This window comes from Nerophis lumbriciformis, linkage group LG16 (assembly GCF_033978685.3).
Source record: "Nerophis lumbriciformis linkage group LG16, RoL_Nlum_v2.1, whole genome shotgun sequence".
Classification (NCBI taxonomy): Eukaryota; Metazoa; Chordata; class Actinopteri; order Syngnathiformes; family Syngnathidae; genus Nerophis; species Nerophis lumbriciformis.
Window position 1 is genome coordinate 44,798,751 of NC_084563.2, and position 24,072 is coordinate 44,822,822.

General features: G+C 45.4%; 1 protein-coding gene across 2 annotated transcripts in view; it reads left to right on the forward strand.

The window, feature by feature from the left end:
- Window positions 1–1,228: 1,228 nt before the first annotated feature.
- krt222 (keratin 222) overlaps window positions 1,229–24,072 on the forward strand; it is an 80,448-nt gene continuing 57,604 nt past the window's right edge. Inside the window, exons 1-3 of one of the 2 annotated variants that reach the window (XM_061977212.2) lie at window positions 1,229–1,290; window positions 9,619–9,912; window positions 9,992–10,204. In XM_061977212.2, the coding sequence (XP_061833196.2) occupies window positions 10,007–10,204 (198 nt within the window). In that variant the 5' untranslated portion in view covers window positions 1,229–1,290; window positions 9,619–9,912; window positions 9,992–10,006. Of the gene's footprint in view, window positions 1,291–9,571; window positions 9,913–9,991; window positions 10,205–24,072 lie in introns of those variants that run through there. The other variant, XM_061977211.2, reaches the window with a different exon arrangement.

The following is a 24,072-nucleotide window of genomic DNA, read 5'->3' on the forward strand; positions in this document are numbered from 1 at the left end:
CTATGGCATTGTGTTGTGTTATAAAACTGCACATTTCAGCATGGCCTTTCACCGTGGGCAGCCTAAGGCACACCTGTGCAATAATCATGCTGTTTAATCAACAACTTGATATGCCACACCTGTGAGTTGGGATGGATTAGAAGAAATGCTCACTAACACAGATTTGGACATTTTTGTGAACAAAATTTAAGAGGAATGGGTCTCTTGTGTGTATAAATAAAAGTTCAATTCATGAAAAATGGGAGAAAACACAAAAATGTTGTGTTCATATTTTTGTTCAGTGTATATAGTTTAGTGCTGTAAAACAGGACTAACAAAAACAAAAGTATGGTCTGGAGTGTCATGTGTCGACGTAGCAATAAAAGAAGGGATCCAGTTGTCGTCTTAATAAGCAGTTTTATTTACGATCTTACAGCTACTCCGAGTGCTGACTTGTAGCTTCAGACACATGATCTTGTAACATTGAGATGGGCGGCAAGCCGTACAAGTCACAACAGCTCCATTTCAATAAGAGAGGTAAAACAAAAGAAGTAAACAGAAGAAACAAATTATAAATAAATACAGTGACCATCTTCGTCTTCAGCGGGCTCCTTATTATGGGTCGACTGAAAATGTGAGCAAATTGGTGCAGTTCAGCTACATTTGTTGGTTTTCTGACATTGACTTGTTTCTTCAGCATTGTCCACACGTTTAAGTCAGGATTTTGGGAAGGCCATTCTAAAACCTTCATTCTAGCCTGATTTAGCCATTCCTTTACCACTTTTGACGTGTGTTTGGGGGGTCATTGTCCTGTTTGAACACCCAACTGCGCCAACCTCCGGTTTGATGATTTTAACTTGTCCTGAAGAATTTGGAGGTAATCCTCCTTTTTTCATTGTCCCATTTACTCTCTGTAAAGCAGCAGTTCCATTGGCAGCAAAACAGGCCCAGAGCATAATACTACCACCACCATGCTTGACGGTAGGAATTGGTGTTCCTGGGATTAAAGGCCTCACCTTGTCATGTCTGTGTGATCATGTTTTGTTTTAGTCATGTTCGGTTTTGTTTTTGGACTTTTTGTGCACTTTTGTTTGTTTTGTCACCGTAGCAATCATTAGTTTCACCTGGTTCACATCCTCATGTCACGCACCTGTCTCACGTTTTCACACTTTGCGTCACGCACCTGCTGTCACTAATCATGTCACTGTTATTTAAGCTCCCAGTTGCCAGGCTGTCTTCCTGGCGACATCACCCTTGTTATTCATGTTGATGATCCATGCTGCTCTTTTTCATGCTCTTTTCTCGTTCCGAGTAAGTTTTCTTTATTCATGCCATAGTTTGCAAGTTTTGTTTCAGTAGTCAAGTTTGTTCTCCGCCTTTGTGTGCGCCTTTTGTTTTCATAGCCAAGTTTTTTTTTTACCTCCACTGTGAGCGCCTTTGGTTTATACCTTTTTGAGCTTTTTGAGTTAAAATATTAAAGGGGAACATTATCACAATTTCAGAAGGGTTAAAACCATTAAAAATCAGTTCCCAGTGGCTTATTTTATTTTTCGAAGTTTTTTTCAAAATTTTACCCATCACGCAATATCCCTAAAAAAAGCTTCAAAGTGCCCGATTTTAACCATCGTTATATACACCCGTCCATTTTCCTGTGACGTCACATAGTGATGCCAACACAAACAAACACGGCGCATAGAACAGCAAGCTATAGCGACATTAGCTCGGATTCAGACTCGGATTTCAGCGGCTTAAGCGATTCAACAGATTACGCATGTATTGAAACGGATGGTTGTAGTGTGGAGGCAGGTAGCGAAAACGAAATTGAAGAAGAAACTGAAGCTATTGAGCCATATCGGTTTGAACCGTATGCAAGCGAAACCGACGAAAACGACACGACGGGAGAAAGCGAGGACGAATTCGGCGATCGCCTTCTAACCAACGATTGATATGTGTTTGTTTGGCATTAAAGGAAACTAACAACTATGAACTAGGTTTACAGCATATGAAATACATTTGGCAAAAACATGCACTTTGAGAGTGCAGACAGCCCAATTTTCATCAATTAATATATTCTGTAGACATACCCTCATCCGCGCTCTTTTCCTGAAAGCTGATCTGTCCAGTTTTGGAGTTGATGTCAGCAGGCCAGGGAAGCTAGGGTCGATATTCTTCTCTTGATCATCTTCGGTGGCATAAGGGACGGTGTGAGCCAAGACATCCAGGGGGTTTAGCTCACTCGTCTGCGGGAACAAACTGCCGCCATTGCTTGCCGTGCTACCGAGGTCCTTTGTCCCTGAATTGCTCACACACCAGATTCAATGGGGTTCTGGCGGCAGATTTCTTTGACTTTATCGTTGGAAATGCATCTGCTTTGAGTGTCGCAGGATATCCACACATTCTTGCCATCTCTGTCGTAGCATAGCTTTCGTCGGTAAAGTGTGCGGAACAAACCTCCAATTTCTTGCCACTTTCGCATCTTTGGGCCACTGGTGCAACTTGAATCCGTCCTTGTTCGTGTTGTTACACCCTCCGACAACACACCGACGAGGCATGATGTCTTCAAGGTACGGAAAACAGTCGAAAAAACGGAAAATAACAGAGCTGATTTGACTCGGTGTTTGAGAAAATGGCGGATAATAGAAAGGCGTTTAATTCGCCAAAATTCACCCATTTAGAGTTCGGAAATCGGTTAAAAAAATATATGGTCTTTTTTCTGCAACATCAAGGTATATATTGACGCTTACATAGGTCTGGTGATAATGTTCCCCTTTAAACATGTCCTTACCTTTACGTCGTGTCCGGTCAAGTCGCTTTGCACCACGGGAAAACAAACCACACCACAGTCCTAGTCCTGACACACCTATTCTCCTCCAAACATATTTATGGGTATTGTGGCCAAACAGCTCAATTTTTGTTTCATCTGACATCACATGGACAAAGATACGACTTTCTGGAGGAAAGTTTGAGCTGTTTGACCCAGCAGATTTGTTCACATTTTCAGTAGACCCATAATAAATTCATAAAAGAACCAAACTTCATGAATGTTTTTTGTGACCAACAAGTATGTGCTCCAATCACTCGATCACAAAAAGATAAGAGCTGAATAAATGATTGGAAACTCAAGACAGCCATGACATTATGTTCTTTACAAGTGTATGTAAACTATTGACCACGACTGTCGATAGAATTGTCCAGGTTTTACCAGCTCCAGTCCAATCTGAAACAGGCAAAATAGAAATGAAGCAGCTGTGAACAGATAGGAAGTTTATTTGTGACAACTTAACACAATGTGTTTGGTACAGTTCATGGTATTTCTAACTATTATCAGATGATGATAATAACACTCTGAGGTACAATTTTGATTGGATGTACGGTGATGAATGCATTCTGTCCCAATCACCTGCTGGAATGTTGCCCCACTCCAATCAATGGACTGTGACGCTACCACAATGAATGGAGAAAAAAATTAGTCTCAGCTGAATAGCAGACTCTGAACAAAAGTTGATCGCGGAGATACTGAATTGTCTATATTCAAGCATTTGCCACATTATTCCTGAGCCACTGTCACATAATATCATTTTAGCTTTGTCAGAAGGCTTCAATTCATGTGACACCGTACCCTGCATTTCATACCGGGTCCTCAAATTCCATCTGACCAGTATTTTCTTGAACAACTACTTCCAACTGCAGATTGAGGTTGTGTGGTTACGTGGCCTGCGGACCTGCAGCGAAGCGGGGTGTGCCAGGACCGGCTTCGAGATCAGCGACAGGTGCGTAGATGGCCCCACCTGGCGCTGCTTATCTAATCACCTGTCGCTCTGGGAAGGAGAGAGGAGTTGGTGGTGGAGCACGAGCGAGAGCGAGAGCGAGACTGACACGACAAGACAATTGCTGAAAAGCACAAGACAAAAGACAACTTATTGAAAAACAAAACATTATTGTCAACCTGGAAGAGCCTGGCGTGTCGGTGATTGGTGGTCCGAAGAACCCAGAAGCGAGAGTCCTCCACAGAGGTCTTGATCTGTTCCAGCGTTATTCCAGCAAGCTCCCATCCCTCCAGGACTTGTTCTCCTCCAGGACCAGGAGGCGTGTGGGTCGGATCACAGCTGACTCTTCTCACCCTGGACACACATTATTCTCCCCTCTCCCCTCAGGCAGGAGACTACGGTCCATCCAGACCCACACCTCCCGCCACCTGAACAGTTTTTTCCCCCTCGGCCATCAGGCACATGAACAATAACTCCTAACAGTAGCTCCCTAGATCCGATTCTGTTCATAACTTTTATGGACAGAATTTCTAGGCGCAGTCAAGGCGTTGAGGGGATCCGGTTTGGTGGCTGCAGGATTAGGTCTCTGCTTTTTGCAGATGATGTGGTCCTGATGGCTTCATCTGGCCAGGATCTTCAGCTCTCACTGGATCGGTTCGCAGCTGAGTGTGAAGCGACTGGGATGAGAATCAGCACCTCCAAGTCCGAGTTCATGGTTCTCGCCCGGAAAAGGGTGGAGTGCCACCTCCGGGTTGGGGAGGAGATCTTGCCCCAAGTGGAGGAGTTCAAGTACCTCAAAGTCTAGTTCAGGAGTGAGGGAAGAGTGGATCGTGAGATCAACAGGCAGATCGGTGCGGCGTCTTCAGTAATGCGGACGCTGTATCGATCCGTTGTGGTGAAGAAGGAGCTGAGCCGGAAGGCAAAGCTCTCAATTTACCGGTCGATCTACGTTCCCATCCTCACCTATGGTCATGAGCTTTGGGTTATGACCGAAAGGACAAGATCACGGGTACAAGCGGCCGAAATGAGTTTCCTCCGCCTTAGAGATAGGGTGAGAAGCTCTGTCATCCGGGGGGAGCTCAAAGTAAAGCCGCTGCTCCTCCACATCAAGAGGAGCCAGATGAGGTGGTTCGGGCATCTGGTCAGGATGCCACCCGAGCGCCTCCCTAGGGAGGTGTTTAGGGCATGTCCGACCGGTAGGAGGCCACGAGGAAGACCCAGGACACGTTGGGAAGACTATGTCTCCCGGCTGGCCTGGGAACGCCTCGGGATCCCCCGGGAGGAGCTGGACGAAGTGGCTGGGGAGAGGGAAGTCTGGGCATCCCTGCTTAGGCTGCTGCCCCTGTGACCCGACCTCGGATAAGCGGAAGAAGATGTACGGATGGATGGATGGAGTAGCTCCCTAGAATTCCTTCTAAGTCTATAACAAGATCTGATAGCTCAGTTACAGCTCTTGTTATTTCTGTGTTATATGTGTTTTATGTTGCACGATTGCACCAAGAAAAAATCCTAGTTTGCGAACCCGTTCTCAAACAATGGCAATAAAACGATTCTGATTCTGATTCTGATTGCGTTGCACAAAACATCCATAAATGTACGGTTGGATGAATTTGACGTAAGAGAACGGGTTCCATCAATGTCATCGCTGTACAGAACACAGATATGAGGCACGGAAGTCATTATTGGCGTCTGTGCAGCATATCTTTGCTGTAACTACCACTTTTAAATTTGTTCCAGACACTCGGGCATTCTCAGAATAGTTTTACTGAGCGACTTAGCACAACAAAAATGATGAACAGACGTAATTGTGAACAATTTGAACACATGGAAACTCGCTCAAGCACGTCCCGCTAGGGTTCAATATGATGTCGGTCCACCTTAACTTTCTTGATGCGTCTTTTTGCACTGCTCTCCAGATCGAAACATTGGAACTATTTAAAGGGGAATATTATCACCAGACCTATGTAAGCGTCAATATATACCTTGATGTTGCAGAAAAAAGACCATATATTTTTTTAACCGATTTCCGAACTCTAAATGGGTGAATTTTGGCGAATTAAATATTCGCTCTCGGCGCGATGACGTCACAATGTGACGTCGCATCGGGAAGCAATCCGCCATTTTCTCAAACACCGAGTCAAAACAGCTCTGTTATTTTCCGTTTTTTCGACTGTTTTCCGTACCTTGCGGACATCATGCCTCGTCGGTGTGTTGTCGGAGGGTGTAACAACACAAACAGGGACGGATTCAAGTTGCACCAGTGACCCAAAGATGCGAAAGTGGCAAGAAATTGGACGTTTGTTCCGCACACTTTACCGACGAAAGCTATGCTACGACAGAGATGGCAAGAATGTGTGGATATCCTGCGACACTCAAAGTAGATGCATTTCCAACGATAAAGTCAAAGAAATCTGCCGCCAGACCCCCATTGAATCTGCCGGAGTGTGTGAGCAATTCAGGGACAAAGGTCCTCGGTAGCACGGCAAGCAATGGCGGCAGTTTGTTCCCGCAGACGAGCGAGCTAAACCCCCTGGATGTCTTGGCTCACATCGTCCCAAGATGATCAAGAGAAGAATATCGACCCTAGCTTCCCTGGCCTGCTGACATGAGGGTATGTCTACAGAATATATTAATTGATGAAAATTGGGCTGTCTGCACTCTCAAAGTGCATGTTGTTGCCAAATGTATTTCATATGCTGTAAACCTAGTTCATAGTTGTTAGTTTCCTTTAATGCCAAACAAACACATACCAATCGTTAGCTAGAAGGCGATCGCCGAATTCGTCCTCGCTTTCTCCCGTGTCGCTGGCTGTCGTGTCGTTTTCGTCGTTTTCGCTTGCATACGGTTCAAACCGATATGGCTCAATAGCTTCAGTTTCTTCTTATAAATAGAGAAATGGGTTATACTTGTATAGCACTTTTCTACCTTCAAGGTACTCAAAGCGCTTTGACAGTATTACCACATTCACCCATTCACACATACATTCACACACTGATGGCGGGAGCTGCCATGCAAGGCGCTAACCAGCAGCCGTCAGGAGCAAGGGGTGAAGTGTCTTGCCCAAGGACACAACGGACGTGACTAGGATGGAAGAAGGTGAGGATTGAACCCCAGTAACAAGCAACAGTCCGATTGCTGGCACGGCCACTCTACCAACTTCGCCTTCAATTTCGTTTTCGCTACCTGCCTCCACACTACAACCATCCGTTTCAATACATTCGTAATCTGTTGAATCGCTTAAGCCGCTGAAATCCGAGTCTGAATCCGAGCTAATGTCGCTATAGCTTGCTGTTCTATGCACCATGTTTGTTTGTATTGGCTTCACTATGTGACGTCACAGGAAAATGGACGGGTGGTTAAAATCAGGCACTTTGAAGCTTTTTTTAGGGATATTGCGTGATGGGTAAAATTTTGAAAAAAACTTCGAAAAATATAATAAGCCACTGGGAACTGATTTTTAATGGTTTTAACAATTCTGAAATTGTGATAATGTTCCCCTTTAACTGGCCTCAACGAAATTGACAAGATCTTGGGTTTGACGTGACGAAGCGGTTGTTGCTGGACACACTACGGACTTTTGGGAGAAGAAGTAGTGCCGCATGCCTGGCGACTCTTTCGTAAAGGACGTGAAGATATCTACCTATTCGGAATTATGACAACAGGACATCTGCTGATTGGAGTAAGCATTGCTCTGGTTTGTCAGACAAATTGGAAGTTGCTGGCAGTCTTCAAAGTACCCCAAAGCTGCCACAAATGATTGGAAGACGCGGGAAGAACTGTGGACACTTTGTGATTTGGGTAACATCGGACTGTCTGCCCCGCAGGATGAATTTGAGGACCAGTCATAGACAATTTAGAGTGAAAAGCAACTTTTATTTTCACTCGCATACAAAACATTCTAACTTGGATTGTTTCCCTGGCTTCGAGACTCTCCCGAAGGACAGTGCGGCGAAGACACAACAAACTCCCTTCTTGTCTCTCATGGACACACACCTGTTGTTGTTGACTTTGGACTAGCGACTGCACGACATCAAGGCCGCAGAATAGAGACACGCGGCAGGCTTACACACACACATGCATCCACAAAAAATATATACGCCACACACACATACCCCACCCCCCATCCAATGCCCTTGACGCGAATCCCTTAGGGGTGATGGACGGATGGGCAGCACCTGAAGAGCTGCAGCCTGTCACCGTGGCCCCCACTCCCTCTCCTCTTTTCCAAGATGTATGTTGTAATATGTATATGTGCTTTGCTATGGAGGTTTTTTTCCACTCCAGACTGGGCCCCCTTAGGAGCCCAGTCTAGATTGTATTTTGTTACTCATCCTCCCGCAGTGTTTACCTTTTTCCCACCTTTTACGGGGCGCCTTGTGGCGACCCATCAGCGTTCCTGTTCTGTAACCCTGTACACTGTTTGTTTGTCTAATCTTGAACGGGTTTGTGCTGAAAACAAAGTTCTGTTGTACTTGTGCAATGACGATAAAGACCTACCTACCTAAACACCATAACAATTTAGCCTGAATAGTAGCCTGACTGGCAATTGCTACCAGGTATGCCAGGCTGCCAATCAAGGACAAGTGAGGGAAACGAGCGCTCAGGGAGACATGCAGGAACTGGAACCAAAATAAGAGCGCTGACAGGAAATAAACCACAAACACAGAGGAAAAACCAAAACATAACCAAACTGTCAGTGACACGCCTGACAGTATCGTTACTATCTTAGAGACTTAGACTTAGACTTCCTTTTATTGTCATTCAAATTTGAACTTTACAGTACAGATAAGAACAACATTTTGTTGCATTAGCTCATTTTAGTGCAGGATAAAAGAGCAATAAGGTGCAGATATAAATAAATACATTACTGTACAGATAAATATATTGCACTTTTGCATATGCATCCTCGTTTATGGATGTATGTTATATTGTCTTTATATTCCAGCCAGTTAATCCATTTTTGGGGGGAATTGAGGGGGTTGTTATGATGTGTTCAAGAGTCTTATGGCCTGAGGGAAGAAGCTGCTACAGAACCTGGAGGTTCTGCTACGGAGGCTGCGGAACCTCTTTCTAGAGTCCAGCAGTGAAAACAGTCTTTGGTGGGGGTGAGAGGAGTCTTTGCAGATTTTCTGAGCCTTGGTCAGCGGCTTTTTGCGATCTCCCGGATAGGAGGAAGAGGAGTCCTGATTATCTTTTCCGCCGTCCTCACCACTCTCTGGAGAGACTTCCAGTCTGAGGCACTGCCGGCTCCAGTCCAGACAGAGATGCAGTTGGTCAGTAGGCTCTCTATAGCGCCTCTGTAGTATGTGCTGAGAATGGGGGGAGGGAGCTGTGCTTTTTTCATCCGACGCAAAAAGTGCATGCGCTGCTGAGCTCTTTTTTTCCGGTGTGTAGGGACCAGGTCATATAGTCAGTTATCTGCACCCCCAGGAACTTGGTGCTGCTCACAATCTCCACTGCTGTGCTGGCTGGACTGGTGCCTCCTGAAGTCGACGATGATCTCCTGGGTCTTGTCGACGTTCAGGACCAGGTTGTTGGTTCTGCACCAGTCAACCAGATGTTTCACCTCCTCCCTGCAGTCCATGTCGTTGTTGTCACGGATGAGGCCCACTACTGTTGATCGCAACTGGGATCGACCCGCCCGGCTCTAACGCACAATGTCAGAGGACATTGTGTGGCTGCAGGTTTGAAAGCGGCTCAGTAATCCAGGATCAGAGAGGACAAAGGGCCCCAGAGTGCTGGTGATGTAAGCACCGTGCTTGACCCCCCACTACTCTACCCTCTCCTGGTTTCTGTTTGTTTGTTTGCTCAACAGCACGGTTGAGAGACCACAGGCCAAACAAGCACCGATTGACAGTCTGCTCTGTCTCAGGGGGCCAGCTGATGATGACCTCCGACACAGTGGGAGAAGAATGTGTCGAGCAGCTCTGTGGAGTGGAATGTGGCTAAGCTGTGAGGAGAAGTTGTTTGGATTCTTGTGACCGAGTGACTCGGGAGACTATTGCTGGCTTTTTCTGAACCACGCTTTATCTTGCTTTATTCACGGAAGGCCAAGTCAGCTCACGTGAGTAAGACTGGGTAAACATTTACTTAGTTAACGCCTCTGAAAGCACTAAAATGAGCTCTCACTGTAAAAACCTGCAGATGTACAGTAGACTTACTTCAGGTAACTTTGGAAGTACGTGGTGTTTTGTTTTTTTCGAATATTCCAATTATTCTGAATGTTTGTAACTTCTTGTTCGCAGATATCTAAGCGCACCATGGATTCGCCGCAGAACTCCGATCAGATCATGTGGGGACTAAACACTCGTTTGAAAGGCTTTCTGGACCAGGTGAACAGGCTGCAGGAGACCAACAAGCAGCTGGAGGCTCGCATAGTCGAAGCGGGCATGAGAAACGCGTCTTGTTCTCGGGGCTGGTCCGAGCAGGAAAACGCTGTGAAAGAACTGCGCGCTCAGGTGAGAAGAACTAACGATTATTCAGGACGGAAAAAAGATCCAGTTGAACTGCATTGTTTGCCAATCATGCTGAGGTATGTCAAAGCATAACATTACCGTGAAGGCCGCCGTGGATAATAGTCAACTACGACTGTGTGACTGCTGTAATAAAAGTGAGCAGAGGTGACATTTAATAACGCATGGCATGAACAGTATGTTTTCCAATAAGTCTCGACAGGAGAAGTATGTCATGTTTGTCACAAACAGCTAACTAGTGTTGTCCCGATATCTATATTTTGGTACTTTTCGATATTCTTCTAAATAAAGGGGACCACAAAAAATGGCATTATTGGCTTTATTTTAACCAAAAAATCTTACGGTACATTAAACATATGTTTATTATTGCAAGTTTGTCCTTAAATAAAATAGTGAACATACAAGACAACTTGTCTTTTAGTAGTAAGTAAACAAACAAAGGCTCATAATTTAGTCCGCTGACGTATGTGTCATGATCCGTGGTCCGGATCATGTTTTTGTTATGTTCTGTTAGTTTTAGACTCCATAGTTCCTGTTTTTGTGCACCCTTGTTTGTTTTAGTTACCACTTATGATTTTCACTTGCCTCTGGTTGGGGAGGAGATCTTGCCCCAAGTGGAGGAGTTCAAGTACCTCGGAGTCTTGTTCACGAGCGAGGGAAGAGTGGATTCTGAGATCAACAGGCGGATTGCTGCGGCGTCTTCAGTAATGCGGACGCTGTATCGATCCGTTGTGGTGAAGAAGGAGCTGAGCCGGAAGGCAAAGCTCTCAATTTTCCGGTCGATCTACGTTCCCATCCTCACCTATGGTCATGAGCTTTGGGTTATGACCGAAAGGACAAGATCACGGGTACAAGCGGCCGAAATGAGTTTCCTCCGCCAGGTGGCGGGGCTCTCCCTTAGAGATAGGGTGAGAAGCTCTGCCATCGAGAGGAGCCAGATGAGGTGGTTCGGGCATCTGGTCAGGATGCCACCCGAACGCCTCCCTAGGGAGGTGTTTAGGGCACGTCCGACCGGTAGGAGGCCGCGGGGAAGACCCAGGACACGTTGGGAAGACTATGTCTCCCGGCTGGCCTGGGAACGCCTTGGGGTCCCACGGGAAGAGCTGTACGAAGTGGCTGGGTAGAGGGAAGTCTGGGCTTCCCTGCTTAGGCTGCTGCCCCCGCGACCCGACCTCGGATAAGCGGAAGAAGATGGATGGATGGACCTGCCTCTGGTGTTCGGGACGCGCACCTGTTTCCAATCTAGAGACATTATTTAAGCCTGCCTTTGCCAGTCAGTCGTTCTGGCGTCATTGTTTGCCTCATGCCTGGACTACGTAAGTCGTGTTTATTTCATGCAACAGTTTCATAAGTTCTCTATGTCCATAGTCAATGCTAAGTATTTACTTTAACTCCAAGTGCGATCAGCGCGTTGTGCTTTCGCCTCGTTTTCCGTTTTTGTACCTTTTTGAGTTTTTGAGGATTAAATCATGTTTTTACCTGCACGCCTTGTCCGGAATAGTCCGTTTGCATCCTGGTAGAACAAACCTCGCAGTAAGCTGCAAAACCCCCGCCGTGACAGTATGCAGTAACATATTGTGTCATTTATAATTCTGTTATTTTGTCAACATTATTAAGGACAAGTGGTAGAAAATTAATTATTAAAGGCCTACTGAAACCCACTACTACCGACCACGCAGTCTGATAGTTTATATATCAATGATGAAATCTTAACATTGCAACACATGCCAATACGGCCGGGTTAGCTTACTAAAGTGCAATTTTAAATTCCGCGCTAAATATCCTGCTGAAAACGTCTCGGTATGATGATGTCAGCGCGTGACGTCACGGATTGTGGAGGACATTTTGGGACAGCATGGTGGCCAGCTATTAAGTCGTCTGTTTTCATCCCAAAATTCCACAGTATTCTGGACATCTGTGTTGGTAAATCTTTTGCAATTTGTTCAATGAACAATGGAGACAGCAAAGAAGAAAGCTGTAGGTGGGAAGCGGTGTATTGTGGCCGACTGCAGCAACACAAACACAGTTTCATTGTTTACATTCCCGGAAGATGACAGTCAAGCTTTACCATTGGCCTGTAGTAAACTGGGACAACAGAGACTCTTACCAGGAGGACTTTGAGTTGGATGCGCAGACACGGTACCGTGAGTACGCATGTAGCTGCGGCTTCCAAACATTTTATCGCTTGCCCGTACGTGCGTGCTGCTATGTCCATGTCACGTACGTAACTTTGGGGACTTTGGGGAAATATATGTACTCTATGAACTTTGGGGAGGTGAACGATACTTTGGGCTGTGGGATTGAGTGTGTTGTGCAGGTGTTTGAGTTGTAGTGGCGGGTTATATGGACGGGAGGGGGGCGGTGTTTGTTATGCGGGATTAATTTGTGGCATATTAAATACAAGCTTGGTTGTGTTGTGGCTAGTAGAGTATATATATGTATTGTGTTTATTTACTGTTTTAGTCATTCCCAGCTGAATATCAGGTCCCACCCGCCTCTCACAGCATCTTCCATATCTGAATCCTCCACAACCTGTGACGTCACGCGCATATCGTCTGCTACTTCCTGTACAGGCAAGGCTTTTTTATCAGCGACCAAAAGTTGTGAACTTTATCGTCGATGTTCTCTACTAAATCCTTTCAGCAAAAATATGGCAATATCGCGAAATGATCAAGTATGACACATAGAATGGACCTGCTATCCCCGTTTAAATAAGAAAATCACATTTCAGTAGGCCTTTAATCTAATTGTTCATTTACTGTTAATATCTGCTTACTTTCTCTTTTAACATGTTCTATCTACACTTCTGTTAAAATGTCATAATCACTTATTATTCTGTTGTTTGGATGCTTTACATTAGTTTTGGATGATACCACACATTTGGGTATCAATCCGATACCAAGTAGTTACAGGATCATACATTGGTAATATTCAAAGTCCTCATGTGTCCAGAGGACATATTTCCTGAGTTTATATATCCAAAAGCCTATTCAAACTAAGTTACTGTAAGGCTTGTTACAGTATGGCATCATTTACTAGGAGCTATGGTCCTAACGCACTTCTTGTCGGGATCCCCAGCAATGCGGAAATACGACCATATCACACCAATTCTCAAATCCCTTCACTGGCTTCCTGTTCCACTCAGGATTGAAAACAAAGTCTCCCTACTAACCCACCAGTGCCCTCATGGAAATGCCCCCCTCTACCTCAAAGAACTGCTCACCCCCAAATCCTCCACATGACACCTCCGCTCCGGACAGACTAACCTCCTCCAACCGCCGAGGACAAAGCTACGAACAAAAGGAGACCGGGCTTTCTGCTCCGCCGCTCCCCATCTGTGGAACACTCTCCCTGACCACCTGAGGGTACCACAGACTGTGGATGCTTTTAAAAAAGGCTTAAAAACCCTTCTTTTTAAAAAAAGCCTTTTTTTTAGATACTACTAGTTCTAGCTATTATGCTGTTCTAGTTTTTATTTTTATTTATTTTATTATGTTTTTATTTTAATTTTTTAATACACTGCAGTACTTTGAGGTTGTTTACTCAATGTAAAGTGCTTTTTACAAATAAAATCAATTATTATTATTATTATTATTATTATTATTATTATTATTATTATTATTATTATCACTTGACCTCACAACAGCAAGAAAGGCTGAAAAGACAGCTGAATAATGTCATTTTGCCTTATAATATTCTGGAGTGTGCCTCCAAGCTTCTCCTGATGTTGTTGCAAGCACAGATGCAAATATGTTTTTTTTCTTTGTAAAATGCATCAGATTGTTTGTGCTTTTAGTTTCAATACAGCACCGTACGAATCTATAATCTTGCCACTAAGACATTAAATACTTTTGATCCATTGAGCTCACAGGCGCTCAAGAAGGCTCAGCAGTAATGAGCGTATTGAAACCCACACATCACAAAGCGCGGTGTAGTTCCAATCCTTTAATTGATTACGGTATTTCCGTGATATATTTTGCTTCCCGCAAACACGGGTGTGCTTTGTCCTGGAAACGTTCAACGTTTTACGCTTGAGCGAATGGAAATCGTTTCGTATTGACACTTGATGTGTGCAGTGAAGTCGAGGGCACACCCGTTGGAGACGCTGGAACTTGTTTGATGAAAAAATTATGTCATGCAGGGGAAATAGTATTCCACTTCAGTCCTGTATGATGCACATTACAAAACCCAAAACCAGTGAAGTTGGCACGTAATCGTGAATAAAAACGGAATACATCTATCCATCCAGCCATTCATCTTCTTCCGCTTATCCGAGGTCGGGTCGCGGGGGCAGCAGCCTAAGCAGGGAAGCTCAGACTTCCTTCTCCCCAGCCACTTCGTCCAGCTCCTCCCAAGGGATCCCGAGGCGTTCCCAGGCCAGCCGGGAGACATAGTCTTCCCAAAGTGTCCTGGGTCTTCCCCGTGGCCTCCTACCGGCCCGAAACACCTCCCTAGGGAGGCGTTCGGGTGGCATCCTGACCAGATGCCCGAACCACCTCATCTGGCTCCTCTCGATGTGGAGGAGCAGCGGCTTTAGTTTGAGCTCCTCCCGGATGACAGAGCTTCTCACCCTATCTCTCTGGGAGAGACCCGCCACCCGGCGGAGGAAACTCATTTCGGCCGCTTGTACCCGTTGATCTCCTTTCGGTCATAACCCAAAGCTCATGACCATAGGTGAGGATGGGAACGTAGATCGACCGGTAAATTGAGAGCTTTGCCTTCTGGCTCAGCTCCTTCTTCACCACAACGGATCGATACAGCGTACGCATTACTGAGGACGCCACACCGATCCGCCTGTCGATCTCACGATCCACTCTTCCCCCACTCGTGAACAAGACTCCGAGGTACTTGAACTCCTCCACTAGGGGCAAGATCTACTCCCCAACACAGAGATGGCACTCCACCCTTTTCCGGGCAAGAACCATGGACTCGGACTTGGAGGTGCTGATTCCCATCCCAGTCGCTTCACACTCAGCTGCGAACCGATCCAGTGAGAGCTGAAGATCCTGGACAGATGAAGCCATCAGGACCACATCATCTGCAAAAAGCAGAGACCTAATCCTGCAGCCACCAAACCGGATCCCCTCAACGCCTTGACTGCGCCTAGAAATTCTGTCCATAAAAGTTATGAACAGAATCGGTGACAAAGGGCAGCCTTGGCGGAGTCCAACACTCACTGGAAATGTGTCCGACTTACTGCTGGTAATGCGGACCAAGCTCTGACACTGATCGTACAGGGAGCGGACCGCCACAATCAGACAGTCCGATACCCCATACTCTCTGAGCATTCCCCACAGGACTTCCCGGTGGACACGGTCGAATGCCTTCTCCAAGTCCACAAAGCACATGTAGACTGGTTGGGCAAACTCCCATGCACCCTCAAGGACCCTGCCGAGAGTATAGAGCTGGTCCACCGTTCCACGACCAGGACGAAAACCATACTGTTCCTCCTGAATCCGAGGTTTGCCTATCTGGCGTATCCTCCTCTCCAGTACACCTGAATAGACCTTACCGGGAAGGCTGAGGTGTGTGATCCCACGATAGTTGGAACACACCCTCCGATTTGATTTGCAAATCCTTTCAACTTATATTCAATTGAATAGACTGCAAAGACAAGATATTTAATGTTCAAACTACTGACAGAGGTTTTCTGAAGTGTTCCTGAGCCCATGTGGTGATATCCTTTACACACTGATGTCGCTTATTGATGCAGTACCGCCTGAAGGATCCAAGGTCACGGGCATTCAATGTTACGTGCCGTGTTTTCTCCAGATTCTCTGAACATTTTGATGATATTGCGGACCGTAGATGGTGAAATCCCTAAATTCCTTGCAATAGCTGGTTGTTCTTAAACTGTTCGACAATTTGCTCACGCATTAGTTCACAAAGTGGTCACCCTCGCCCCGTCCTTGTTTGTGAATGGCCATGTCTACACTAAGTCGTTTAACCCCTTAAACGAATAATTATTTAGCTAAAGCCCCGTTTCAGCCACGCTAAACCAGCGTTTAAGGTCCCCCTCCTCGGACACATTTTTACACGGGTAAGTCAGCCATGTAATTCTTGAATCTCCGGCTCTTAGCTTTGTATGGACTCATCGATTGTTCACAAACTGAGTTCGGAGCGGAAGTGACGTCAGAAAGACCGCGCCACAGCCAGGTTCATAATAAAGCGGTTTTGTAACTCGAAGCGAACCACTGGAAATATCAATCAATCAATCAATCAATGTTTATTTATATAGCCCTAAATCACAAGTGTCTCAAAGGGCTGCACAAGCCACAACGACATCCTCGATTCAGAGCCGACATAAGGGCAAGGAAAATTTCACAACCCAGTGGGATGTCGATGTGAATGACTATGACAAACCTTGGAGAGGACCGCAGATGTGGGTGACCCCCGGACCCCATAGGGGAGACCGGATGCAATGGACGTCGAGTGGGTCTGACATAATATTGTGAAAGTCCAGTCCATAGTGGATCTAACATAATAGTGGGAGTCCAGTCCATAGTGGATCTAACATAATAGCGAGAGTCCAGTCCATAGTGGATCTAACATAATAGTGAGAGTCCAGTCCATAGTGGATCTAACATAATAGTGAGATTCCAGTCCATAGTGAATCTAACATAATAGTGAGATTCCAGTCCATAGTGGCTCTAACATAATAGTGTGAGTCTAGTCCATAGTGGATCTAACATAATAGCGAGAGTCCAGTCCATAGTGGATCTAACATAATAGCGAGAGTCCAGTCCATAGTGGATCTAACATAATAGTGAGAGTCCAGTCCATAGTGGATCTAACATAATTGTGTGAGTCCAGTCCATAGTGGATCTAACATAATGGTGAGAGTCCAGTCCATAGTGGATCTAACATAAAAGCGAGAGTCCATTCCATAGTGGATCTAACATAATAGTGAGAGTCTAGTCCATAGTGGATCTAACATAATAGCGAGAGTCCAGTCCATAGTGGATCTAACATAATAGTGAGAGTCCAGTCCATAGTGGATCTAACATAATAGTGTGAGTCTAGTCCATAGTGGATCTAACCTAATAGTGAGAGTCCACTCCATAGTGGATTAAACATAATAGTGAGAGTCCAGTCCATAGTGGATCTAACATAATAGTGAGAGTCCAGTCCATAGTGGATCTAACATAATAGTGAGAGTCCAGTCCATTGTAGATCTAACATGATAGTGGGAGTCCAGTCCATAGTGGATCTAACATAATAGCGAGAGTCCAGTACATAGTGGATCTAACATAATAGCGAGAGTCCAGTCCATAGTAGATCTAGCATAATATTGTGAAAGTCCAGTCCATTGTGGATCTAACATAATAGCGAGAGTCCAGTCCATAGTGGATCTAACATAATAGTGAGAGTCCAGTCCATAGTGGATCTAACATAATAGTGAGAGTCTAGTCCATAGTGGATCTAACATAATAGCGAGAGTCCAGTCCATAGTGGATCCAACATAATAGTGAGAGTCCAGTCCATAGTGGATCTAACATAATAGTGTGAGTCTAGTCCATAGTGGATCTAACCTAATAGTGAGAGTCCACTCCATAGTGGATTAAACATAATAGTGAGAGTCCAGTCCATAGTGGATCTAACATAATAGTGAGAGTCCAGTCCATAGTGGATCTAACATAATAGTGAGAGTCCAGTCCATTGTAGATCTAACATGATAGTGGGAGTCCAGTCCATAATGGATCTAACATAATAGCGAGAGTCCAGTACATAGTGGATCTAACATAATAGCGAGAGTCCAGTCCATAGTAGATCTAGCATAATATTGTGAAAGTCCAGTCCATTGTGGATCCAACATAATAGCGAGAGTCCAGTCCATAGTGGATCTAACATAATAGTGAGAGTCCAGTCCATAGTGGATCTAACATAATAGCGAGAGTCCAGTCCATAGTGGATCTAACATAATAGTGAGAGTCTAGTCCATAGTGGATCTAACATAATAGTGAGAGTCCAGTCCATAGTGGATCTAACATAATAGTGGGAGTCCAGTCCATTGTGGATCTAACATAATAGCGAGAGTCCAGTCCATAGTGGATCTAACATAATAGTGAGAGAGTCCATTCCATAGTGGATCTAACATAATAGTGAGAGTCCAGTCCATAGTGGATCTAACATAATAGTGAGAGAGTCCATTCCATAGTGGATCTAACATAATAGTGAGAGTCCAGTCCATAGTGGATCTAACATAATAGTGAGAGTCCAGTCCATAGTGGATCTAACAAAATAGTGAGAGTCCAGTCCATAGTGGATCTAACATAATAGCGAGAGTCCAGTCCATAGTGGATCTAACATAATAGTGAGAGTCCAGTCCATAGTGGATCCAACATAATAGTGTGAGTGTAGTCCATAGTGGATCTAACATAATAGTGAGAGGCCAGTCCATAGTGGATCTAACATAATAGTGAGAGTCCAGTCCATAGTGGATCTAACATAAGAGTAAGAGTCCAGTCCATAGTGGATCCAACATAATAGTGAGAGTCCAGTCCATAGTGGATCCAACATAATAGCGAGAGTCAAGTCCATAGTGGATCCAACATAATAGTGAGAGTCCAGTTTATAGTGGATCTAACATAATAGTGAGAGTCCAGTCCATAGTGGATCTAACATAATAGCGAGAGTCCAGTCCATAGTGGATCTAACATAATAGTGAGATTCCAGTCCATAGTGGATCTAACATGATAGTGAGATTCCAGTCCATAGTGGCTCTAACATAATAGTGTGAGTCTAGTCCATAGTGGATCTAACATAATAGCGAGAGTCCAGTCCATAGTGGATCTAACATAATAGCGAGAGTCCAGTCCATAGTGGATCTAACATAAGAGTGTGAGTCTAGTCCATAGTGGATCTAACATAATAGTGAAAGTCCCGTCCATAGTGGATCTAACATAATAGTGAGATTCCAGTCCATAGTGGATCCAACATAATAGCGAGAGTCCAGTCTATAGTGGATCCAACATACTAGTGAGAGTCCAGTCCATAGTGGATCTAACATAATAGCAAGAGTCCAGTCCATAGTGGATCTAACATAATAGTGTAAGTCTAGTCCATAGTGGATCTAACATAATAGTGAGAGTCCAGTCCATAGTGGATCTAACATAATAGTGTAAGTCTAGTCCATAGTGGATCTAACATAATAGTGAGAGTCCAGTCCATAGTGGATCTAACATAATAGCGAGAGTCCAGTCCATAGTGGATCTAACATAATAGCGAGAGTCCAGTCCATAGTGGATCCAACATAAGAGTGTGAGTCTAGTCCATAGTGGATCTAACATAATAGTGAAAGTCCCGTCCATAGTGGATCTAACATAATAGTGAGATTCCAGTCCATAGTGGATCCAACATAATAGCGAGAGTCCAGTCTATAGTGGATCCAACATACTAGTGAGAGTCCAGTCCATAGTGGATCTAACATAATAGCGAGAGTCCAGTCCATAGTGGATCTAACATAATAGTGTTAAGTCTAGTCCATAGTGGATCCAACATAATAGTGAGAATCCAGTCCATAGTGGATCCAACATAATAGTGAGAGTCCAGTCCATAGTGGGGCCAGCAGGAGACTATCCCGAGCGGAGACGGGTCAGCAGCGCAGAGATGTCCCCAACCGACGTACAGGCAAGCGGTCCACCCCGGGTCCCGACTCTGGACAGCCAGCACTTCATCCATGGCCACCGGACCTGTGCCCTCCCTTCCACAAGGCAGAGGGGGGTAGAAAAGAAAAGAAACGGCAGATCAACTGGTCTAAAAAGGGGGTCTATTTAAAGGCTAGAGTATACAAATGAGTTTAAATATGAAGGCGAGTCAACTAGAAAAGCCCATGTTTCTCCTTCCTCTACATGTACAGACGCTTGTGGAAATCACACATGAATACCTTAAGAGAAAGCGATTGCAGCTATTTAGGATACAACACTTCTCAGACGGCAAGAGAACTTTCGAATGTCCGGGTCAGCTGTGATTCTACTTACCGGAAAACTTCATCCATTTGTTGAAGGGGAGACAATGAGAATGCGGGCTCCCGTGGATGTGATTAAAAAAGGTAGCGTGTGCTTTGTATTACCTGGCCGTAGAGGAAAACGGCGAATGATTTTGGACTGTATCAGTTATTGTCCGCCATGTATGTCGCGGACTCAACATCTAGGTCCAGAGTATATAAAGTCCTGTCAGTCAGTCAGTCAGTCAGTCAGTGTCCTGACCAGATATCTAGATCCCTAGTTTGATTGATGTAAAATGTTCTTTATCACATTGTTTACTTGTCTAATAAGGGTTTGATTAATTAATGATGGCTCAGGTGTGATTCACTACCATAGGGCCCCACTGCACACTGGATTCCAGTTCATTGAAATACCACAACACTGGATATCGTTCACAAAGCACATGTAGACAGGTGAACCTGTTCACCTGTGGGATGTTCCAAATAAGTGTGGACTTGGAGAAGGCATTCAACCGTGTACCCCGGGAAGTCCTGTGGGGAGTGCTCAGAGAGTATGGGGTATCGGACTGTCTTATTGTGGCGGTCTGCTCCCTGTATAATCAGTGTCAGAGCTTGGTCCGCATTGCTGGCAGTAAATCGGACACGTTTCCAGTGAGGGTTGGACTCCGCCAAGACTGCCCTTTGTCACCGATTCTGTTCATAACCTTTATGGACAGAATTTCTAGGCGCAGTCAGGGCGTTGAGGGTATCTGGTTTGGTGGCTGCAGGATTAGGTCTCTGCTTTTTGCAGATGATGTGGTCCTGATGGCTTCATCTGGCCAAGATCTTCAGCTCTCACTGGATCGGTTCGCAGCCGAGTGTGAAGCGACTGGGATGGGAATCAGCACCTCCAAGTCCGAGTCCATGGTTCTTGCACGGAAAAGGGTGGAGTGCCATCTCCGGGTTGGGGAGGAGATCTTGCCCCAAGTGGAGGAGTTCAAGTACCTCGGAGTCTTGTTCACGAGTGAGGGAAGAGTGGATCGGGAGATCGACAGGCGGATCGGTGCGGCGTCTTCAGTAATGCGGACGCTGTATCGATCCGTTGTGGTGAAGAAGGAGCTGAGCCGGAAGGCAAAGCTCTCGATTTACCGGTCCATCTACGTTCCCATCCTCACCTATGGTCATGAGCTTTGGGTCATGACCGAAAGGACAAGATCACGGGTACAAGCGGCCGAAATGAGTTTCCTCCGCCGGGTGGCGGGGCTCTCCCTTAGAGATAGGGTGAGAAGCTCTGTCATCCGGGGGGAGCTCAAAGTAAAGCCGCTGCTCCTCCACATCGAGAGGAGCCAGATGAGGTGGTTCGGGCATCTGGTCAGGATGCCACCCGAACGCCTCCCTAGGGAGGTGTTTAGGGCACGTCCGACCGGTAGGAGGCCGCGGGGAAGACCCAGGACACCTTGGGAAGACTATATATCCCGGCTGGCCTGGGAACGCCGTGGGATCCCCCGGGAGAAGCTGGACGAAGTGGCTGGGGAGAGGGAAGTCTGGTCTTCCCTGCTTAGGCTGCTGCCCCCGCGACCCGACCTCGGATAAGCGGAAGAAGATGGATGGATGGATGGATGGATGGATGGATATCGTTCCGATAAGTGACATTTAAGAACTTGCACACAAAGCAACACTGGAGGTGTGCAATTTCCACGCATGCGTATTAGGTCGCGTTGCACCGGCGGACGGAGGCGGTAGGGGGTCTTAAACGGTGGCATTGTTGTGTGCGGACACGGATAAGGTTAGGTGGGATTTACCCTGGATAACCTTAAACGGGGCCTTATACCCAATCATGGCACCCACCTGTTCCCAATGAACCTGTTCACCTGTGATATGTTCCAAATAAGTGTTTGATGAGCATTCCTCCACTTCCTCAGTCTTTTTTGCCACTTGTGCCAGCTTTTTCGAAACATGTCGCAGGCATCAAATTCCAAATGAGCTAATATTTGCAAATAGTTTACCAATTTGAACGTTAAATATCTTGTCTTTGCAGTCTATTCAATTGAATATAGGTTGACAGGGATTTGCAAATCATTGTATTCCGTTTTTATTTACCATTTGGGTTTTGTAAATTGTATGTTGGGGCGGAAACGAGCATACGGATGCGGAAGCCATTTGGAGCCAATGCACACTGACTGTAACAATGAAAAAGTACGCTATTTAGCACAGTCGGATTCTTAATCCGGATAAAATAATGACATTGATTACAGAAGGATAATAATAGTCAGGATATTAATAACATGTAAACACTAATAGGCCTAAAGTAGGAAGGGGATTCATATGGCCACATTCGTCGTGGTTTACCTGACACATGAAACGTGACTGGTGCACATTACACTTTAGCCGCCAGAGTGTTGAATACTTTAAAATATGCTTAGGTGACCATTCCACATTTGATTACAGCGTCAGTTGCTGTGTAGAATGCCGTTTTCCATCACTTTCAGCAGACTGCATTGCACAATGATCAACCTTCCACCTTCCTCCCACGCACGACCCACCCAGGAATGGGGCCTTATGAATCATTCCCCTACTGTATTTGTGCGATGAGCTGTGTTGTAAATGTATACTTGTACAGAAACCTGTTCTTAACTTAGCGTCTGGTTGTGCAATCCTTCATGAAAAGGGTCGTATGGCGCTTGCCTGGTTTGGTTTGTCAGCATGTCACCGATATGATGTTTGCGGAAACATTGATGAGTATCCGACGATAAACTGCAGAGAAATGTCATTCGACGAGGCGCACACGAAAAACGAACAAGTCAGGAAAGTCACTTGGAGCCATTTCAAAGCAGCTTAAGGTCCCAAGAGCAACTGTGCAGACAAATGTTTATAAGTATGAAGTGCATGGCACAGTTTTGTCACTGCCACGATCAGGAAGAAAACGAAAGCTATCACCTGCTGCTGAGTGAAAATCGGTCAGGGTGATCAAGAGTCAACCAAGAACCACCAAAAAGCAGGTCTGCAATTAATTGGAAGCTGCTGGAACACAGGTGTCCACAGTCAAGCGTGTTTTGGACTGAGAGGCTACCATGCAAGAAGGAAGCCTTGATCTAGAAGCCACACCTTAAGGCTTGTCTTACGTTGGCTGCTCATCACATTGACAAAGATAAGACCTTCTGAAGGAAAGTTCTGTGGTCAGATGAAACAAAAATTGAGCTGTTTGGCCACAATACCTAGTAATATGTTTGGAGGAGAAAAGGTGAGGGTTTTAATCCCAGGAACACCAATTACTACCGTAAAGCATGGTGGTGATAGTATTATGCTCTGGGCCTGTTTTGCTGACAATGGCGCACACGAAAAAGCGAATCACTGACTCGAACAAGTCAGGAAAGTCACTTGGAGCCATTTCAAAGCAGCTTAAGGTCCCAAGAGCAACTGTGCAGACAATTGTTTGTAAGTATGAAGTGCATGGCACAGTTTTGTCACTGCCACGATCAGGAAGAAAACCCAAGCTATCACCTGCTGTTGAGTGAAAATCGGTCAGAGTGATCAAGAGTCAACCAAGAACCACCAAAAAGCAGGTCTGCAATGAATTGGAAGCTGCTGGAACACAGGTGTCCACAGTCAAGCGTGTTTTGGACTGAGAGGCTACCATGCAAGAAGGAAGCCCTTGATCTAGAAGCCACACCTTAAGGCTGGTCTAACGTTGGCTGCTGATCACATGGACAAAGATAAGACCTTCTGGAGGAAAGTTCTGTGGTCAGATGAAACAAAAATTGAGCTGTTTGGCCACGATACCTAGTAATATGTTTGGAGGAGAAAAGGTGAGGGTTTTAATCCCAGGAACACCATAACTACAGTCAAGCATGGTGGTGGTAGTATTATGCTCTGGGCCTGTTTTGCTGCCAATGGAACTGGTGCTTTACAGAGAGTAAATGGGACAATG